The sequence below is a fragment of the Rhinoraja longicauda genome, chromosome 11 (assembly GCF_053455715.1).
Source record: "Rhinoraja longicauda isolate Sanriku21f chromosome 11, sRhiLon1.1, whole genome shotgun sequence".
Classification (NCBI taxonomy): domain Eukaryota; kingdom Metazoa; phylum Chordata; class Chondrichthyes; order Rajiformes; family Arhynchobatidae; genus Rhinoraja; species Rhinoraja longicauda.
The window spans coordinates 54846572-54866129 of NC_135963.1; the positions used below are offsets into that span (position 1 = coordinate 54846572).

The 19558-nt window shown below is 47.8% G+C and overlaps 1 protein-coding gene across 2 annotated transcripts in view; it reads right to left on the reverse strand.

Annotated features, from left to right (window-relative positions):
* The window catches only part of nos1apa (nitric oxide synthase 1 (neuronal) adaptor protein a), a 293742-nt gene that overhangs the window by 103747 nt on the left and 170437 nt on the right, over positions 1–19558 (reverse strand). For both annotated transcript variants that reach the window (XM_078407763.1, XM_078407764.1), the window contains exon 5: positions 10834–10892. In XM_078407763.1, coding sequence (XP_078263889.1) covers positions 10834–10892 — 59 coding nt within the window. The remainder of the gene's footprint in view (positions 1–10833; positions 10893–19558) is intronic.

The following is a 19558-nucleotide window of genomic DNA, read 5'->3' on the forward strand; positions in this document are numbered from 1 at the left end:
TCATCCTTTAGCTCCCAATGGTGTCCGAGTCGCGATGGCTCAACTTTAAGATTCCAGTTCTGAATTTTTAATCTGTTCAAAGTCATAAGGTCATAAGTGATAGGAGCAGAATTGGGCCATTCGGCCCATTAAGTCCACACCGCCATCCAATCACGGCTGATCTATCTCTCCCTCGCAACCCCATTCTCCTGCCTTTCTCCCCTTAACCCCTGACACCCGTATTAATCAAGAACCTATCAATCTCTGCCTTGTAAATCTCTAGTGACTTGGCCTCCACAGACTTTTGTGGCAATGAATTCCACAGATTCACCACCCTCTGAGTAAATAAATCTCTCCTCGTCTCCTTCCAAAAAGGAACGCCCTTTTATTCCCAGGGCCATGGGCTCTGGTCCTAGACCCTCCCACTGGTGGAAAGATCCGCTCCACATCCACTCTACCCAGGCCTGATCTAATTTAAGTGATCATTTGTTTAGCGGAGGTATTTATTCACAAAATGCTGGAGTAACTCAGCGGGTCAGGCAGCATCTCAGGAGAGAAGGAATGGGCGACGTTTCGGGTCGAGACCCTTCTTCGGACATCATCAGGGAAATCAATGTCGTCACTACCAAGAGCAAGGGTTAATACGCAGGTGTCAACACTTAACGTTATTACAGGGCTATGTTCTCTAAGTAAATACTAAACATTTAATCAGATGCATAATCTGATTCTGAATTCTGATTCTGATTCTGATTCTAATTCTGATTCTAATTCTAATTCTAATTCTAATTCTGATTCTGATTCTAATTGGAGTTACATCATATAAAACAAACGGCCTGCAATACAATCACAAGCACGCAGTGAATTCATCTCCAAATTGAACTCGTCAACCCTCTTCATATGAGAATTCACAGTAATACCTTGGGAACGCACGTCAACGAATCACGTTGTCACAGCACCGTGACTCACGGAGAACAGTGGACCGAGAGGGAGGACAGAGAAAGAGATCGTATAGAAAACGACAAGCAAAGGCCTGACAGCGCCAGAGACCCATATTCTGTTATTCCCTTATCATTGGGGGAGTCCAGAACCAGGGGCCACAGTTTAAGAATAAGGGGTAGGCCATTTAGAACGGAGATGAGGAAAAACTTTTTCAGTCAGAGAGTTGTAAATCTGTGGAATTATCTGCCTCAGAAGGCAGTGGAGGCCAATTCTCTGGATGCTTTCAAGAGAGAGTTAGATAGAGCTCTTAAGGATTGCGGAGTCAGGGGGTATGGGGAGAAGGCAGGAACGGGGTACTGATTGAAAATGATTTTTTTAGATTTATACAGCGCAGAAACAGGCCCTTCGGCCCACCGGGTCCGCGCCGCCCAGCGATCCCCGCACATTAACACTATCCTACACCCACCAGGAACAATTTTTACATTTGCCCAGCCAATTATCCTACATACCTGTACGTCTTTGGAGTGTGGGAGGAAACCGAAGATCTCGGAGAAAACCCACGCAGGTCACGGGGAGAACTTACAAACTCCGTACAGACAACGCCCGTAGTCAGGATCGAACCTGAGTCTCTGGCGCTGCATTCGCTGTAAGGCAGCAACTCTACTGCTGCGCCACCGTGCCGCCCTATGATCAGCCATGATCACATTGAATGGCGGTGCTGGCTCAAAGGGCCGAATGGCCTACTCCTGCACCTATTGTCTGTGGTCTATTTATCCGTACGCTGTAAATGGCTCAACTATCATCATGCCTTGCCTTTCCGCTGACTGGTTAGCTTTTCACTGAACAAAAGCTTTTCACTGTACCTCAGCACACGTGACAAGAAACTAAACTGAACTGAACTAAATAAAATTGTGAGTGGCACAGATCGGGTCGACAGAATCTTTTTCTCCAGAGTGGAAATGTCGAAGATTAGAGGGCGTAGCATCAAGGCGAGAGGGGCAAAGTTTAAATGTTAGTAGACCAAGTGGACCCGTTGGGCCCAAACCTCTCCTGAATTGGTGCAGCACCCTGTCCTCCCCCCTCCCCAACCCCCCCCTCCCCTCTCCCTTCTCCCCCACTCCCCCCTCCCTCCCTACTCCCCCCTCCCCTCCCCCTCCCCTCCTTTTATACTTTAAAAATGTGAATAACTTTAAAAATATAACACCGATTTCAATAAAACTACTTGCATTATCACTAAAGTGACAATGGCGAGTAAGGTGGGCCTAAAATTGTCGCGCTATCGTGCACCGTTTTGGCTGAAGTTCAGTCACAAACAAGATAACAAACGAGAGTTTTAGTATATAGACGTGCGGGCAGGTTTTTTCACACAGAGGGTGGTGGGTGCCTGGAGTGTGCTGCCAGGGGTGGCAGTGAAGACAGATACGATAGTGGCATTCAAGAGACTTTTGCAAGGGCACATGGATATGCAAGGAATGGAGGGATATGGATCACATGCAGGCTCCTAGGAGTTGGTCTGGCATCATGTAACAACAAAGAATTGCAGATGCTGGTTTATAGCAAAGATAGACTCAAACTGCTGGATTAACTCAGCGGGTCAGGCAGCATCATTGAAAGAAAGGAATAGGTGATGTTTCGGATCAAGATCCTTCTTCAGACTGAGTCAGGAACGAGGAAAACAACAAAAAACGACATTTAAGAAAAAGCACACACATACCTAAATACACACACATAAACACACAAAGGCACACACACACACACACACACTCTCACACAGAAACACAGGCACAAAAGAGACACGCACTTACGCACAAACACACACATGAGCATACACTCTCACACAGGCACATGCACACACATACTCTCACGCACACACATACAGACACACACACACACACACATACTCACAGACAAACACACACACATGCACACAGACACACACACAGACACACAAATGCACACATAGCAACACATGCACACACATACACACTCACATGCAGACACACGCACACACACACACACGCACCCTGACACGCGCACACACACACACACAGACATGCACACAGCAACACACGCACACAGACACACGCATACACAATCACACATACAGTCACACGCACACACACACAGACACGCACCCTGACACGCACACACACACACACACACACAGCCACACAGACACAGGCACACACACACATACACAGACACACACACAGACACACATACACAGGCACTCACACATATATACAGACAGATATGCACACACACAATAGCCACACACGCACAGACACACATGCACACACATACAGACACGTGCACACACAGATACGCAGACACGCAAACACACACACTTAGACACAAACATACAGACACACGCAGTACAAGTTTGTACAAGTTTGTAAGTTAATTGGCTTCGGTAAAAATTGTCCCGAGTGTGTAGGATAGTGTTAGTGTGCGGGGATCGCCGGTCGGCACAGACTCGGTGTGTGAAGGGCCTGTTTCCGCGCTGTATCTCTGAACTAAGAGGGAGCAGTAATGAACCAGGGAGAGGATTGTGTCAGGGTGACGTACTGGAGAGGGGAATGTGAGAGGGATTTTGAGGGGCGATGGGAAGGGAACGTGGAATGTTGTAAGTGTTGAATTAACCTGGTACTTGCGTAGGGCTAACTGAACACAAGCAAGTACAGATCATGCAGCGATAATGCTCCAAGGAGTGATTTTCCTTTTTGCACAATGGACCTTATCAAAACGTATTCAATATTTCTGAACAGATTTATGAATAGGAAGAGTAGGGCCAAATGCAGGCAAATGAGACTAGCCCAAAAGAGCCAAATGGACAAGGTGGGCCAAAGGGCCTGTTTCCGTGCTGTACAGCTCTGTGACGGAAAATCCTTGAGGAATCCGCAGTAAACTTGGTTACCAAGAGAGTTGACAGAAGGTAAAACTTGCTATTGTGCCCAGCAACTGTTCCCACCATCGGCGCTGTGGTGCAGTGGTAGAGTTGCTGCCTTATAACGCCAGAATCGCGGGTTCGATCCTGACAATGGGTGGTTTGTATGGAGTTTGTACGTTCTCCCTGTGACCGTGAGGGTTTCCTCCGGGTGCCCCGGTTTCCTCCCGCACTCCAAAGACGCACAAGTTTGAAGATTAATTTGGCTTCGGTGAAAATTGAAAATGGTCCCTAGTGTGTGGGATAGTACGATCGCTCATCGGTGCCGACTCAGTGGGACGAAGGGCCTGTTTCCAGGCTGTAAAAATAAACTAAACTAAAGAGACTAAACAGTTGAGACAACAACAGATCTATTTTGGAGGGAGTGGGATGAACACACGAGGGGGGGATGGGGGAAATAATAGATGGTTGTGCAGATAAGATAAAACTAGGTGAGTGAAGGCTTGTGTCAGGCACAGACATCAGAAAGGAACGTTCAGCCCAATGCTCCATCCCTTGGCTAAAACATCCATACAATCATGTTCTGGTCTCCCCATCACGGCACAGTGGCGCAGAGGTAGCGTTGCTGCCTTACAGCGAATGCAGCGTCGGAGACCCGGGTTCGATCCTGACCACGGGTGCTGTCCGTACGGAGTTTGTACGTTCTCCCCGTGACCTGTGTGGGTTTTCTCCGAGATCTTTGGTTTCCTCCCACACACTCCAAAGACGTACATAGGTTAATTGGCTGGGTAAATGTAAAAAATTGTCCCTAGTGTTTGTAGGATAGTGTTAATGTGCGGGGATCGCTGGTCGGCGCGGACCCGATGAGCCGAAGGGCCTGTTTCCGCGCTGTATCTCTAAACTAAACTAAATTACAGGAAGCTTGTGGAGGCTTTGGAGAGGAGGTTCACCAGAATACTGCCTGGACCGGGGAGTACTAGCGACAAACGAGGGTAAACGAGGGTTGTTTCCTCTTGAACGCCGGAGGTTGAGGGAAGACCTGATAGAAGTATGTAAGATTCTGACAAGGCATAGATAGGGTAGATAGTCAAAATCTCTAAGTTTTTAGTTTTAGTTTTAGGGATACAGTGTGGAAACAGGCCCTTCGGCCCTTTGAGACCATGCCAACCAACGATCCCGTACACTAGCACTATCCTACACACTCGGGGAAATTTATCATTTACAGACGCCAACTAACCTACAAACACTCGCGCCTTTGGAGTGTGGGAGGAAACCAGAGCACCCGGAGAAAACCCACGCGGGTCACAGGGAGAACGTAACGTACAAACTCGGTGCAGACAGCACCCGTGCGTAGCCGGGATGGAACACGGGTCTCTGATGCTGAGGCAGCAACTCTACCGCTGTGCTAATGTACTGCACCCACCTTAGCTTCAAGGTGAGAGGAACAAAGTTTAAAGGAGATGTACGGGGCGAGCTCTTTTTAAAAAAGAGTGTGGTGGAGGCCTGGAACGCACTGCCAGGGGTAGTGGTGGAGGCAGATAGGATAGTGGAGTTTAAGAGGCTTTTGGACAGGCACATGGTTACACAGGGAATAGAGGGATATGGATAATGTGCAGGCAAAGGAGATTAGTTTAACTCGGGGTCCTGTTCAGCACAGACCATTCCTGTGCTTTACTGTTCTATGTTCTACGATTGCAGAGACATTGCAATTGGTGCTGGTGCCAATGGGCTAAAGGGGGGGGGGGGGGGGGGGGTGGGGCAGTGGAACTGGACATAGTTGGCCATAGAGGCACAAGGAACTGCAGATGCTGGTTGCCAAAAAAAAGACACAAAGTGCTGGAGTTCACGCAGGATCTCTGGAGAACATGGACAGGCAACGTTTTGGGTCGGGCCTGTCCTCACACTGATAGGCAGATGAGATTAATTTCTCTTGGCATTATGCTCAACAGGGATGTTGTGGGCTGAAGGGCCTGTCCCTGTGCTGTACTGACCTGTGGTCAATGGCTACTGATAACCAGGCAATCAGCCCCTCTCCTGTGCAAGACTGAGCCTGTGTGAAATATCTAACTGCGTACAATTATCACCACATCCCAGTGACTAAAGTCACCATGAAGCATCGCAGCAAAGAATCTGCTTGGTTCTGGAACGCCTCTGTTAATAACGCCAATAGTTGGGTGCTCTTGATCAGAGAGTCAGCACTATAGCGAGAGCATTCAAGCGCAAAGCCTCTTGGACCTGCAGCCTTCCAAGGTAAAACAACCCAAGTCTGTCTAACCTCTGCCTGTAGCTAATACCCTCTAATCCAGGCAACACTCTGGTAAACCTGTGTAGGAAAGAACTGCAGAGGCCGACTTAAATCCAAGGGAGACACAAAATGCTAGAGTACCTCAGCGGGACAGGCAGCATCGCTGGAGAGAAGGAATGGATCACGACCCTTTGGATCACGACCCTTTGGATCACGACCCTTTGGATCACGACCCTTTGGATCACGACCCTTTGGATCACGACCCTTTGGATCACGACCCTTTGGATCACGACCCTTCTTCTCACAGCGCCATGGGTCAAATATATACAAAGCAAATGCAAAAACCCTTCATTCTCATGTCTCTAAACATTTTCTATACATTCATTCGTGCCACAGTCAGTAGTATTCACACCTAACTTTAAACAAAACACCCTTGCCACTCAAAAGTGCTGGGGTAACTCAGCGGGTCAGGCAGCATCTCTGGAGAATACAGATCGGTGATGTTTCACAGAGTGCTAGAGTAACTCAGTGGGTCAGGCAGCATCTCTGGAGAACATGGATAGGTGACGTTTCACAGAGTGTTGGAGTAACTCAGCAGGTCAGGCAGCATCTCTGGAGAATACAGATCGGTGATGTTTCACAGAGTGCTAGAGTAACTCAGCGGGACAGGCAGCATCTCTGGAGAGAAGGAATAGGTGACGTTTCGGGTCCAGACCCTTCTTCAGACTTCTCGACCCGAGATGCTGCCTGACCCACTTTGGGTCAGAGATGCTGCCTGACCCACTGAGTTACTCCAGCATGTTGTGTCCACTCTGGTAAACTTGGTATGTATCAAATCATAAGAGGATGCAAAAAATTGTGTGAGAGCATACAAAATTAAGAGAGGGTATTTACAATTAAGGGAGGATATATAAAATGAAGAGAGGATATATAACATTAAGAGGGGGTCTATAACATTACGAGAGAATAAATAAAATTATGACTGGCTATATCAAATAATGAGAGCGTATATAAACTAATGAGAGATTACATAAAATTAAAAATGCAATGTAGAATAAGGGAGGATATATAAAATTATGAGAATACATAAAATAATGAAAGGGCATCTAAAATTATGAGTGTATATGAAATTGAGAGGGTATGTAATATTAAAAGATGCAATATAGAATGTCATAAGGTCATGTGATTGGAGTAGAATTAGGCCATTCGGCCCATCAAGTCTACTCCGCCATTCAATCATGGCTGATCTATCTCTCCCTCCTAACCCCATTCCCCTGCCTTCTCCCCATAACCTCTGACACCTGTACTAATCAAGGATCTATCTATCCCTGCCTTAAAAATATCCACTGACGGCCTCCACAAAGAATCCCACAGATTCACCACCCTCTGACCAAAGAAATTTCTCCTCATCTCCTTCCTAAAAGAACGTCCTTTAATTCTGAGGCTATGGCCCCTAGTCTTAGACTCTCCCACTAGTGGAAACATAAAAGGGTAAATAAAATTACATGAGGTTTTTCCCCCTCATAATTTGTTATTCCCTTTACCCTGTATCTGTACATTGTGGACAGCTTGATGGTAATCATGTACAGTCTTTCCGCTGACTGGGTAGCACGCAACCAGAAACCTTTCACTGTACACGTGACAACAGACTAAACTGAACTAATTATGAGAGGGTATATAAAATTAAAAGAGGCAATATAGAATAAGAGAGGGTGTATAAAATTAAGAGAGGATATATAAAAAGTTCCGTTTGAAAATATAAAATTATGAGAAAGCGTATAAAATTATGAGGCATGGATAAGGTGGATGGAATCTTTTTCCCCAGGGTGGAAATGTCAAAGACTTAGGGGTATAACTTTAAGGTGAGAGAGGCAAAGCCTAAAGGAGATGTGTGAGGCAATTTTTATAGACAATACACAATAGGTGCAGGAGTAGGCCATTCGGCCCTTCGAGCCAGCACCACCATTCAATGTGATCATTCCTATACCCCCTGAGTCTACTATCCTTAAAAGCTGTATCTAGCTCTCTCTTGAATGCATTCAGAGAATTGGCCTCCACTGCCTTCTGAGGCAGAGAATTCCACAGATTCACAACTCTCTGACTGAAAAAGTTTTCCCTCATCTCCGTTCTAAATGGCCTACCCCTTATTCTTAAACTGTGGCCCCTGGTTCTGGACTCCCCCAACATTGGGAACATGTTTCCTGCCTCTAACGTGTCCAACCCCTTAATAATCTTATATGTTTCGATAAGATCCCCTCCCCTCCTTCTAAATTCCAGTGTGTACAAGCCAAGTCGCTCCAGTCTTTCAACATACGACGGTCCCGCCATTCCGGGAATTAACCTAGTAAACCTACGCTGCACGCCCTCAATAGCAAGAATATCCTTTGTTTTTACACACACACACACACACACAGGAAACGCCAGGGCTGTTGGTGGAGGCAGATACATTAGTGTCATTTGAGAAGACTTCTGTATAGGCATAAGGAAATGCAGGGAATGGAGAGGTGTCAGTTAGGAACATAGAACAGTACAGCACTGTGCCGTTCAAAGCACCAGGACAGGCTCTTCGGCTCACAGTGTCCATGCGAAACATGATACCAATACCTCTCTTATCTGCCTACAAAAGTTCCATATCCATTTTTCTACACGGTGATGGGTTGCCAGGGTTGGTGGTGGAGGCAGCTATGATAGGGAATTTAAGATGGCTTTTGGACAGGTGCAGAGAACAGAGAGATGTGGGTCAGGTGCAGGCAGAGGAGATTTCTCTTGGCATCATGTTCGGCATGGACGATGCGGGCTGACGGAGCTGTTTCCATGTCCGATGTTCTGAACCCTTTCTGCACTCTCCCCAAGATTCTCCGCCCACGCACACAGCGCTGAGATTAACAACAGCATCCACAGCTAAAGGTCACGACAACTTGGCTCAGCCCCATGCGTGCATCCAATCCTCCCTGCCTCAAACAGACCCGACTTTACAAATGATTAGGAGAAATAAAATCATGGAAATTTCCATCGACCGTTCAGCTCGAAGCTTTTTTTTTCCTTTGAGGTCGTTTTTTGTTGTTTGTTTATAAACACAGTCCCATTTTCATTTGGCACCTGGGAGTTTATCCGCTGGGAATGTCTCTCTCGTGTGAGCGGTTGTCTAGTGCTGGCCGGCAATCTTCTTTGACTTCACTCGACTGTACGCTGGTCCAGTGATGATTGGTCACTCCGGTGTGATTTATGACAGCGGAGCGAGCGCTGATGAAGTGCGGTCACGGTGGTGCAGCGGGTAGAGCCGCTGACTCACCAATGCCAGAGGCCCGGGTTCCATCCTGACCTCAGGCGCTGTGCGCGTGGAGTTTGCACCTTCGCCCCGTGACCGCGTGGGCTTCCTCCCGCATCCCAAAGACACGCAGGATTGAGTCTGAGGATTTAGAGATACAGCGCGGAAACAGGCCCTTCGGCCCACCGGGTCCGCGCCGCCCAGCGATCCCCGCACATTAACACTAGCCTACACCCACTAGGGACAATTTTTACATTTTACCCAGCCAATTAACCTACAAACCTGTACGTCTTTGGAGTGTGGGTTGAAACCAAAGATCTCGGAGAAAACCCACCCTCGCAGGTCACGGGGAGAACGTACAAACTCCGTACAGACGGCGCCCGTAGTCAGGATCGAACCTGAATCTCCGGCGCTGCATTCGCTGTAAGGCAGCAACTCTACCGCTGCGCCACCGTGACGTTTAGACCCCTAAACGTCTCATAGGGTCCAAAGAACCCATTCCTTCTCTCCAGAGATGCTGCCTGACCCGTTGAGCTACTCCAGCAGTCTGTGTCTATCATCTCCAGCACTTTAAGCCAGCATCTGCAGTTCCTACCTACACAGGTTTGTAGGTTCATCAGCCCTCTGTAAATTGCCCCTAGTGTGCAGGGAGTGGATGTGAAAGTGGGATTACAGAGAACTAGAGTTAACGGGTGACCGATGGTCGGCATGGACTTGAGTGGGCCCTTGGAGAGTCCTTTCTCCTGGGTGGGGAAATCAAGAACCATAGGTTTAAGGTGAGAGGGGAAAGATTTAATAGGAACCTGAGGAGCAACTGTTTGGGTGTACGGAACGAGCTGCCAGAGGAGGCAGTAGGGGCAGGAACTATCGCAACATCTCAAAGGCATTTGGACAGGTACCTGGATAGGAAAAGCTTATAGGGATATGGGCCAAATGTGGGGAAATATGACTAGCTTAGACGGGACACCTTGTTCGGTGTGGATGAGTTGGGCTGAAGGGCCTGTGTCCTGTTTGACTCTGAGTGTATCTGCGTTTCCAATAAAATAATTCACAAACCAGCACTTTGAAAGCAATAGGCGATAGGATCCATGTTGTCTCAAGCTGACTGCACCTTCAGCTGGAGAACACGCCTCGTTCGTTCTTCACCGGCACTACAAAAATAGATTAATCGCTCACTCTCCCGGACGGTGTTCAGCTGCATGTTTATTTTACCCCGAATGGCTACGGCCTTTCGTTGTGAGACAACACCCCAGAGTCGTGCGGGCTTTGCAGGTTAATTGGGGTCTGCAAGTTGCCCCGAGAGTGCAGGGAGTGGATGCGAAAGTGGGATAACAGTGGAACTGGTGCGAGTTGCAGGTGCCGTGACAACCCCGCTGTCTGCCGCCGCTCCTGAACTTTGACCTCCCCCCCCCCCCCCCCCCCCCCCAGAGGCCAAAGATGGCGGCGCCAGCAAGACCTGTTCAGCCCCAGCATGCACTGTGCCAACGTGACTGTCCACTGGGACCTTCCACTCACCGGTAGATTGGATCCTGCATGATCAACATCTTGCTCTCATCCCACGTCCATTCTTTTTTCTGAAGGAAAATCAAACAAAAGGCAAAATCACATGGGGGGGTCATAGAGTCACACAACACGGAAACAGGCCCTTCAGCCCAACTCCTCAATGCTGACCAAGATGCCACATCTAAGCTCGTCCCATTTTGCTAATTAGGCCCATATCCCTCTCACCTCTCCCATCCATGTATGTACCTGTCCAAGTGTCTTTTAAATGTTGATATTATATAGAAACATAGAAACATAGGTGCAGGAGTAGGCCATTCGGCCCTTCGAGCCTGCACCGCCATTCAATATGATCATGGCTGATCATCCAACTCAGTATCCCGTACCTGCCTTCTCTCCATACCCCCTGATCCCTTTAGCCACAAGGGCCACATCTAACTCCCTCTTAAATATAGCCAATGAACTGGCCTCAACTACCCTCTGTGGTAGAGAATTCCACAGATTCACCACTCTCTGTGTGAAAAAAAACTTTCTCATCTCGGTCCTAAAAGACTTCCGCCTTATCCTTAAACTGTGACCCCTTGTTCTGGACTTCCCCAACATCGGGAACAATCTTCCTGCATCTAGCCTGTCCAACCCCTTAAGAATTTTGTGAGTTTCTATAAGATCCCCCCTCAATCTTCTAAATTCCAGCGAGTACAAGCCGAGTCTATCCAGTCTTTCTTCATATGAAAGTCCTGCCATCCCAGGAATCAATCTGGTATCTGCCTCAACTACTTCCTCTGGCAGCTCGCTCCATAAACCCACCACCCTCTTTGTGTAAAAATGTTCCCTCTCAGGTCCCTATTAAATCCTATCCCTCTCACCTTAAACCTATGTCCTTTGGTTCTTGAATCCCCTACCTTGGGCAAAAGACTCTGGATGAAGTAGATGTGGAGAGGATGTTTCCACTAGTGGGAGAGTTTCGGACTCGGGGGGCACAGCCTTAGAATTAAAGGAGGTGCCTTGCCTTTCGAGAGGGGATGAGGAGGAACTTCTTTAGCCAGAGGGTGGTGAATCTGTGGAATTTGCTGCCAAACATTGGCAAGATGGCTGTGGAGGGCAAGTCATTATGTATTTTTAAAGCAGAGATTGACAGTGTTTCTTGATTAGTAAAGGGAGTCAAAGGTGACGGGGAGAAGGCAGGACAATGGGTTTGACAGGGAAAAATAAGATCAGCCGTGATTGAATAGCGGAGGACACTCGATGGGCCGAATGGCCTGACCCTGCTCCGATAACTTACCATGAGCTCTGTGCAATCACCCTGCCAATTCCCCCCCATTGATAGACACTGATAAGCGAATTGGTTGACCTTCTGGGGAATCAGGTGAAGTGTCAAGTAATTTGGGCAACAACTGAAGTGAAGCCTAAGTTTTAGCCACAGCATCTTTGTGCCCTTGGTTCATGCTACCCTTGGTTCATGCTGGCTCCAACACTTGCACCAGGATCATCGAATTGAACAATCAAAGACAAACATCGTGCCACAGCCAACAATGGACCATTGTGGGCTCCACCCTTCCTCGATCATCGTTGCCCTGCTTTGATGCGTCCTTTTGCATACCTTTCATTCATTTGTTCTTTGTGCCCTTTCATAAATATATGAATGTATTCATATTTTCCATAAATATACTGTGTATGAGCACTATAGTGTCAAACAAGTGCCACTATACCATGAAGGCATGTCACATTAACTTGCTTTGTGTTCCCTTCTGTGTAGGAGATGGAGGGAGATTTGACCGAGGTGCTGAAATATCAAACAGAAGTGAGGGGATAAAAAAGATTTTTTTTAAAGGGTCAGCGTGGAAACAGGCCCTTCGGCCCACCGAGTCCAGGCCGACCATCGATCACCCCGTTCACACTAGTTCTCCGTTGTCCCACTTTCTCATCCACTCCCGACACACAAGTGGGAATTAGTACAGAGGGCCGATTAACCTACAAACCCGCACGTCTTTGGGATGTGGGAGGACCGGAGCACCCGGAGGAAACCCACGCGGTCACAGGGAGAACGTGCAAACTCCACACGGACAGCAGCCGAGGTCAGGATTGAACGGCTGTCTCCGGTGCTGTGAGGCAGTGGCTCTACCAGCTGCTCCTCTGACTTTCTCCCATCAGGGATGGTAGGCAAAGGATTTATCGTTGGTGGCTGAACACAAACAAATGAACCCCTTGGGTCAAAACTGGCGTTGAATAACAGGGACACCAATATTGCACTTGAAGTCAAACCATCCAACCCACTCCCATTCAAATGCACCAAATTCAGGCAGTTTCTTCCCAGCTGTTGTCAGGCAACTGAACCATCCTATCACCAACTAGAGAGTTCCTCTCTACCTCATTGGAGACCCTCGTACTATCTTTAATCGGACTTTACTGGACTTTATCTTGCACTAAACATTATTCCCTTTATCCTGTATCTGTACACTGTGGACGATTCGATTGTAATCATGTATTATCTTTCTCTGACTGGTTAGCACGCAACAAAAGCTTTTCATTGTACCTCGGTACATGTGACAATGAACTGAACTGCACTGAACTGCACTGAACCAAACGACACTGAACTATAAACTAAACTATAAACTGAATAAATCGTTTCCCCTCTTCCATTATAGATGAGGCTCTCACTAGGGCCTCCTACATATCCCGCAGCTCCGCTCTTGCTCCCCCTCCACCCACTTGTAACAAGGACAGAATCCCCCTCGTCCTCACCTTCCACCCCACCAGCCAGCGTATCCAACAAATCATCCTCCAACATTTCCGTCACCTACAACGGGACCCCACTACTGGCCACATCTTTCCATCTCCTCCCCTTTCTGCGTTCCGCAGAGACCGTTCCCTCCGTAACTCCCTGGTCCACTTGTCCCTTCTTACCCAAACCACCCCCTCCCCGGGCACTTTCCCCTGCAACCGCACAAGATGGAACACCTGTCCCTTTACCTCCCCCCTCAACTCCATCCAAGGACCCAGTCTTTCCAGGTGAGACAGAGGTTCACCTGCACCTCCTCCAACCTCATCTACTGTATCCGCTGTCCCAGATGTCAACTTCTCTACATCGGCGAGACCAAACGCAGGCTCGGCGATCGATTCGCTCAACACCTTTGCTCAGTCCGCCTTAACCAACCTGATCTCCCGGTGGCTGAGCACTTCAACTCCCCCTCCCACTCCCAGTCTGACCGTTCGGTCATGGGCCTCCTCCAGTGCCATAGTGAGGCCCACCGCAAGTTGGAGGAACAGCACCTCATATTTCGCTTGGGCAGCTTATGAACATTGACTTCTCTAACTTTAGATAGCTCCTCTGTCCCTCTCTTCCCCTCCCCCTTCCCAGATCTCTCACTGTTTTCCTGTCTCCACCTATATCCTTCCTTTGTCCCGCCCCCCTGACATCAGTCTGAAGAAGGGTCTCGATCCGAAACGTCACCCATTCCTTCTCTCCAGAGATGCTGCCTGACCTGCTGAGTTACTCCAGCATTTTGTGAATAAATACCTTCGATAAACTAAACTAAACTCAATTCAACTAAACAACTTCATGTTCCTATATATATACAGGAGGGGCAAAGTTAATTATCAACAGAACGTAAATCAGGACACATCAAATGCCTTTTTCATGATGATAATGATAATAATCATTGCTAATCAACATTGCTTCCAATGATATTAACTATCTCAAGGATGGGATCTCGTTTCTTCTGACTTTAATCGTTGTTGATTAGAATCTTGTTAAATTTTTCCATTGCAGTCTCTCGTTATTTTAATCTCACTTTAACCTTCTCTCTCGACTTTACCCCGACTTAAATTTGAGGCTTTATTTTCGTTCTGTACTTGAGTTGACTTTGAACTCGCTCCACTTCCTCGATCACTCTTGGCATCACTAATTGCACAATGCTGCACTCTGACCGATTAAGGAGATTCACTGTCGCCTTCGCCCCTCCAGTGCCAGCCAGTTGCAGAGCAAGATTAGGTCAAACGCAGGCCATTTCTTTCCTGGTCTCAGCGTGTTAAGGTCACATTGTTTGGAGTGGATCCGTTCCACAGGATGTTGACACAAGGGCCGCACAGTGGCGCCAGAGACCCGGGTTCCATCCTGACTACGAGTGCGTGTCCGTTCGAGTTTGTACGTTCTCCCTGTGACCAAAATGGGTTTTCTCCGAGATCAGAGGGTCATAAGGGATAGGAGAATTAGGCCATTTGGCCCTTCAAGTCCACTATGCCATTCAATCATGGCTGATCTATCTCTCCCTCCTAACCCCATTAGACAATAGACAGTAGGTGCAGGAGGAGGCCATTCGGCCCTTCGAGCCAGCACCGCCATTCAATGTGATCAAGGCTGATCATTCTCAATCAGTACCCCATTCCTGCCTTCTCCCCATACCCCCTGACTCTGCTATCCTTAAGAGCTCTATCTAGCTCTCTCTTGAATGCATTCAGAGAATTGGCCTCCACTGCCTTCTGAGGCAGAGAATTCCACAGATTCACAACTCTCTGACTGAAAAAGTTTTTCCTCATCTCAGTTCCAAATGGCCTACCCCTTATTCTTAAACTGTGGCCCCTTGTTCTGGACTCCCCCAACATTGGGAACATGTTTCCTGCCTCTAACCTGCCCATCCCATTCTCCTGCCTTCTCCCCATAATCTCCGACACCTGTACTAATTAAGAATCTATCTATCTCATCCTTAAACATATCCCCTGACGTGGCCTCCACAGCCTTCTGTGGCAAAGAATTCCACAGATTCACCACCCTCTGACCAAAGAAATTTCTCATCATATGGTTCCTAAAAGAACGCCCTTTAATTCTGAGGCTGTGACCTCTAGTCCTAGACTCTCCCACTAGTGGAAACATCCTCTCCACATTGGCTCTCCAGGTTTCCACCCATACTCCAAAGACGTACAGGTTTGTAGGTTAACTGGCTTGGTATAAAATTAAATTGTCCCTAGTGTGTGCAGGGTAATGTTCGTGCGTAGGGATTGCTGGTCGGTGTGGACTCGGCCGGCTGAAGGGCCTGTTTCCGCGCTGTTCCTCTAAACTAAACTAAATGTAGCCAACACACGTGTCTCCTCTGTGTCCCGTAGTTCTGCTCTTGCTCCCCCTGCCCACAGACACAGCAAGGACAGAGTTCCCCTGGTCCTCACCTTTCACCCCACCAGCCTCCGCATCCAACACATCGTCCTCCGACATTTCCGTCACCTCCTAAGGGATCCCACCACCTCTCACATCTTCCCATCTCCACCCCTTTCCGCCTTCCGCGGGGACTGTTCCCCCTGCAATCCTTGCTTCACTCGTCCCTTCCCGCCCAAGCCACCCCCTCCCCAGGTACTTTTCCCTGCAACCAAGTCTCTGTCCCTGTGGTGCAGTTGCAAGCCAACGTTTGATTCTCGCTGCTTATTACCTGCAGCTCACCACAGCACAATAAACCTGACTTGACCTGGCTTGTCTCGGTGGACTGTGTGTGTAGGATGGAACTACAGATGCCCGTTCACACCGAAGATGGACGCAAAAGGCTGAAGTAACTCTGTCATCCTGCTTAGTTAGGCGGTCACGGTGGCGCAGCGGTAGAGTTGCTGTCTTACTGCGAACGCAGCGCCGGAGACCCGGGTTCGATCCCGACTACGGGCGCCGTCTGTACGGAGTTTGTACGTTCTCCCCGTGACCTGCGTGGGTTTTCTCCGAGACCTTCGGTTTCCTCCCACGCTCCAAAGGCGTACAGGTTTGTAGGTTAATTGTCTTGGTATAAGTGTAAATTGTCCCTAGTGGGTGTAGGATAGTGTTAGTGTGCGGGGATCGCTGGTCGGCGCGGACCCGGTGGGTCGAAAGGGCCTGTTTCCGCGCTGTATCTCTAAACTAAACTAAACGAAGTTTCATTGTTTCACTCATTAATTATACTCGTTATCACCTTCTCCACAGCCAACAATTGACCATTGTGGGCTCCACCTTTCCTTGATCATCGTTGCTGGCTTTGACTTGTTCTCTTGCATACCATTCATTCATTTGTTCTTTGTACCTTTTCATACCTCCAGTTCCCCTCTCCCCTGACTCTCAGTCTGAAGAAGCATCTCGACCCGAAACATCACCTATCTATTCTTTTTGTCCTGAGATGCTGCCCGACCCGCTGAGTTACTCCAGCATTTTGTGTCTATCTTTGGCTTGGTGGACCGATGACTTGTGTGAATCATTGCCTTGAATTTCAAATATCCATCCCAACAAACAAATCTCACCACGGCCTTTTGCTCTTAAACCCCCCCCTGACATCTCCCAGCCCTCTAACCGTCTTAGAACTTTAAATTCCTCCAACTCTGATGATTTCTCTCGGCTCACCTGAAACTCCAGAATGCTCTCCCAAATATTCCCTGAACGCCTACTTTCATCTTCCTTTAAAACAGTGGCTAAAACTCATCTCTCACTTGCCCTACTATCACACAGCTCAATGACAATGGAGAGGACGTTTCCACTAGTGGGAGAGTCTAGGACTAGAGGCCACAGCCTCAGAATTAAGGGACGTTCTAGGAAGGAGGTGGGGAGGAATTTCTTTAGTCAGAGGGTGGTGAATCTGTGGAATTCATTGCCGCAGACGGCATGGAGACCAATGGATATTTTTAAGGCAGAGATAGAAAGATTCTTGATTAGTACGGAGTGTCAGGGGTTATGGGGAGAAGGCAGGAGAATGGGGTTAGGAGGGAGAGATAGATCAGCCATGATTGAATGGTGGAGTAGAATGGCCTAAGTCTGTTCCTATCACTTATCGCCTTATGTCAAAGTGTGTCCGTCTATGACCGTGAAAAGCTTTGGAATGTCTTTATGAAGATAAAGATGCCACATGAATATCTACAAAAAGAGGACACAGAGTGCTGGAGTAACTCGGTGGATCAGGCCATATCCCTGGAGAACATGGATGGTGATGTATCGGGTCAGGACCCTTCTTCAAGTCGTCAAGTCAAGTCAATTTTATTTGTATAGCACATTTAAACACAACCCACGTTGACCAAAGTGCTGTACATCAGTGCAGGTAGTAAAAAAGAACGTACAATAGCACACATAGACCAGCCCAACCCTACGTCCTGACTTTCGAAACATCACCTATCGATGTTCTCCAGAGATGCTGTCTGATCCGCTGAGTTACTCCAGCACTTTGGGTGTTTTTTGCGTAAAACAGCTTCCGCAGTTTCTTGTATCTACATGAATATCTGTAAATATCACGCTCCAAAGATGAGCAGGTTTGTCGGTTAATTGGTTCCTGTAAATTGTCCCCAGTGTGTGGGGTGATCGCAGGTCGGTGGGGGCACGGTGGGCCAAAGGGCCTGTTTCCTCCAATTCCAGATAAACCCCATCCTCGAACCCCTTCCCCCACCCTTCACCTTTGTCATTTTACTGGTGCATGTGGCTTCTTCTTCCAAGTTACAGCAGTCTAAAACATTTCTTTAATGGCCCTCCGGACCGAAAAGGCCATTGAGTTGCTTCTAATGCTTAACATGTTGTGAGCTTTTGACGGTACTGGGCCTGTACTCACTGGAGTTTAGAAGGATGGTTCCCCATCAGAACTGCCTCCTCCATCGACTCCTTTAAGTCCAGGCTCAAAACCTATTTCTCCTCCCTAGCATTTGAGGCCCTCTGAGGGGGCGCTGTGAACTGTTTATGTATGTGCTGTTATGTTTGTGTGCCATTGTATGTTCGTTCTCAGTACCTGAACTGATGTACAGCACTTTGGTCAACGTGGGTTGTTTTTAAATGTGCTGTACAAATAAAATTGACTTGACTTGACTTGACTCATTGAAACTCACCAAATAGTGAAAGGCATGGTGTGGAAGAAAAATTAATATCCTTCCTTACTTAATTTTGATTGGAACTGAACACAAGGTAACGAAAGGGTGGGTGGATGTGACAACTGGCATCTCTCGTTGACGAGGAGAGGATCGTGGGAATGGGCAAAGTAAGATTAGACGTATTACCTGTTGTCTGGGAATGTGTTGGAAGGGTGGATGGTAAATGTAAATATGAACTAGTAGACGTGATAACAAAGCTTGTTTTCCTTATTACAAAAAGTATGTTATGACTAACGAAAATAATTGGTACCCATGTAGTTGATGGAATATCTTCGTAGAGCAGTAGCTAACGAAAAACAACGGTTGTTTGCTGCACAGTATAACTGTCGGCTAATTCTGCTGTGAAGTCAGAGAACTGGTGAGCAGTTTACTGCGGCCATCTCCCCATGATATCATGCAATCAAGTCTCTTGAAGCAAACCTGCAAAGTCACCAGCTTTTCATTTTCCTTTTATTTCTCTCTAAACTAATTTCTTCCACACGTGGACAGAGTGGATGTGGAGAGGGTGACTCCACTAGTGGGAGAGTCTCGGACCAGAGGGCGCAGCCTCAGAATTAAAGGAGGTACCTTTTGAAAGGAGATGAGGAGGAATTTCTTCAGGGTGAATCTGTGGAATTCATTGCCACAGAGGCCAAGTCGTTGGGAATTTTAAAAACAGAAATTGACAGATTCTTTGATTAGTACGGGTGTCAGGGGTTATGGGGGGGAAGGCAGGAGAATGGGGTTGAGCGGGAAAGAGAGATCAGCCATGATTGAATGGCGGGGAAGGCTCGATGGGCCAAATGGCCTGATTCTGTTCCTACGGCTTACGTACTACTGATGCAAAATTGATGGCGTGCGCTTTCTCAATGCAAATTGTGCTGATTGCAAACTAGGAATGATGTAAAAAGTTGCC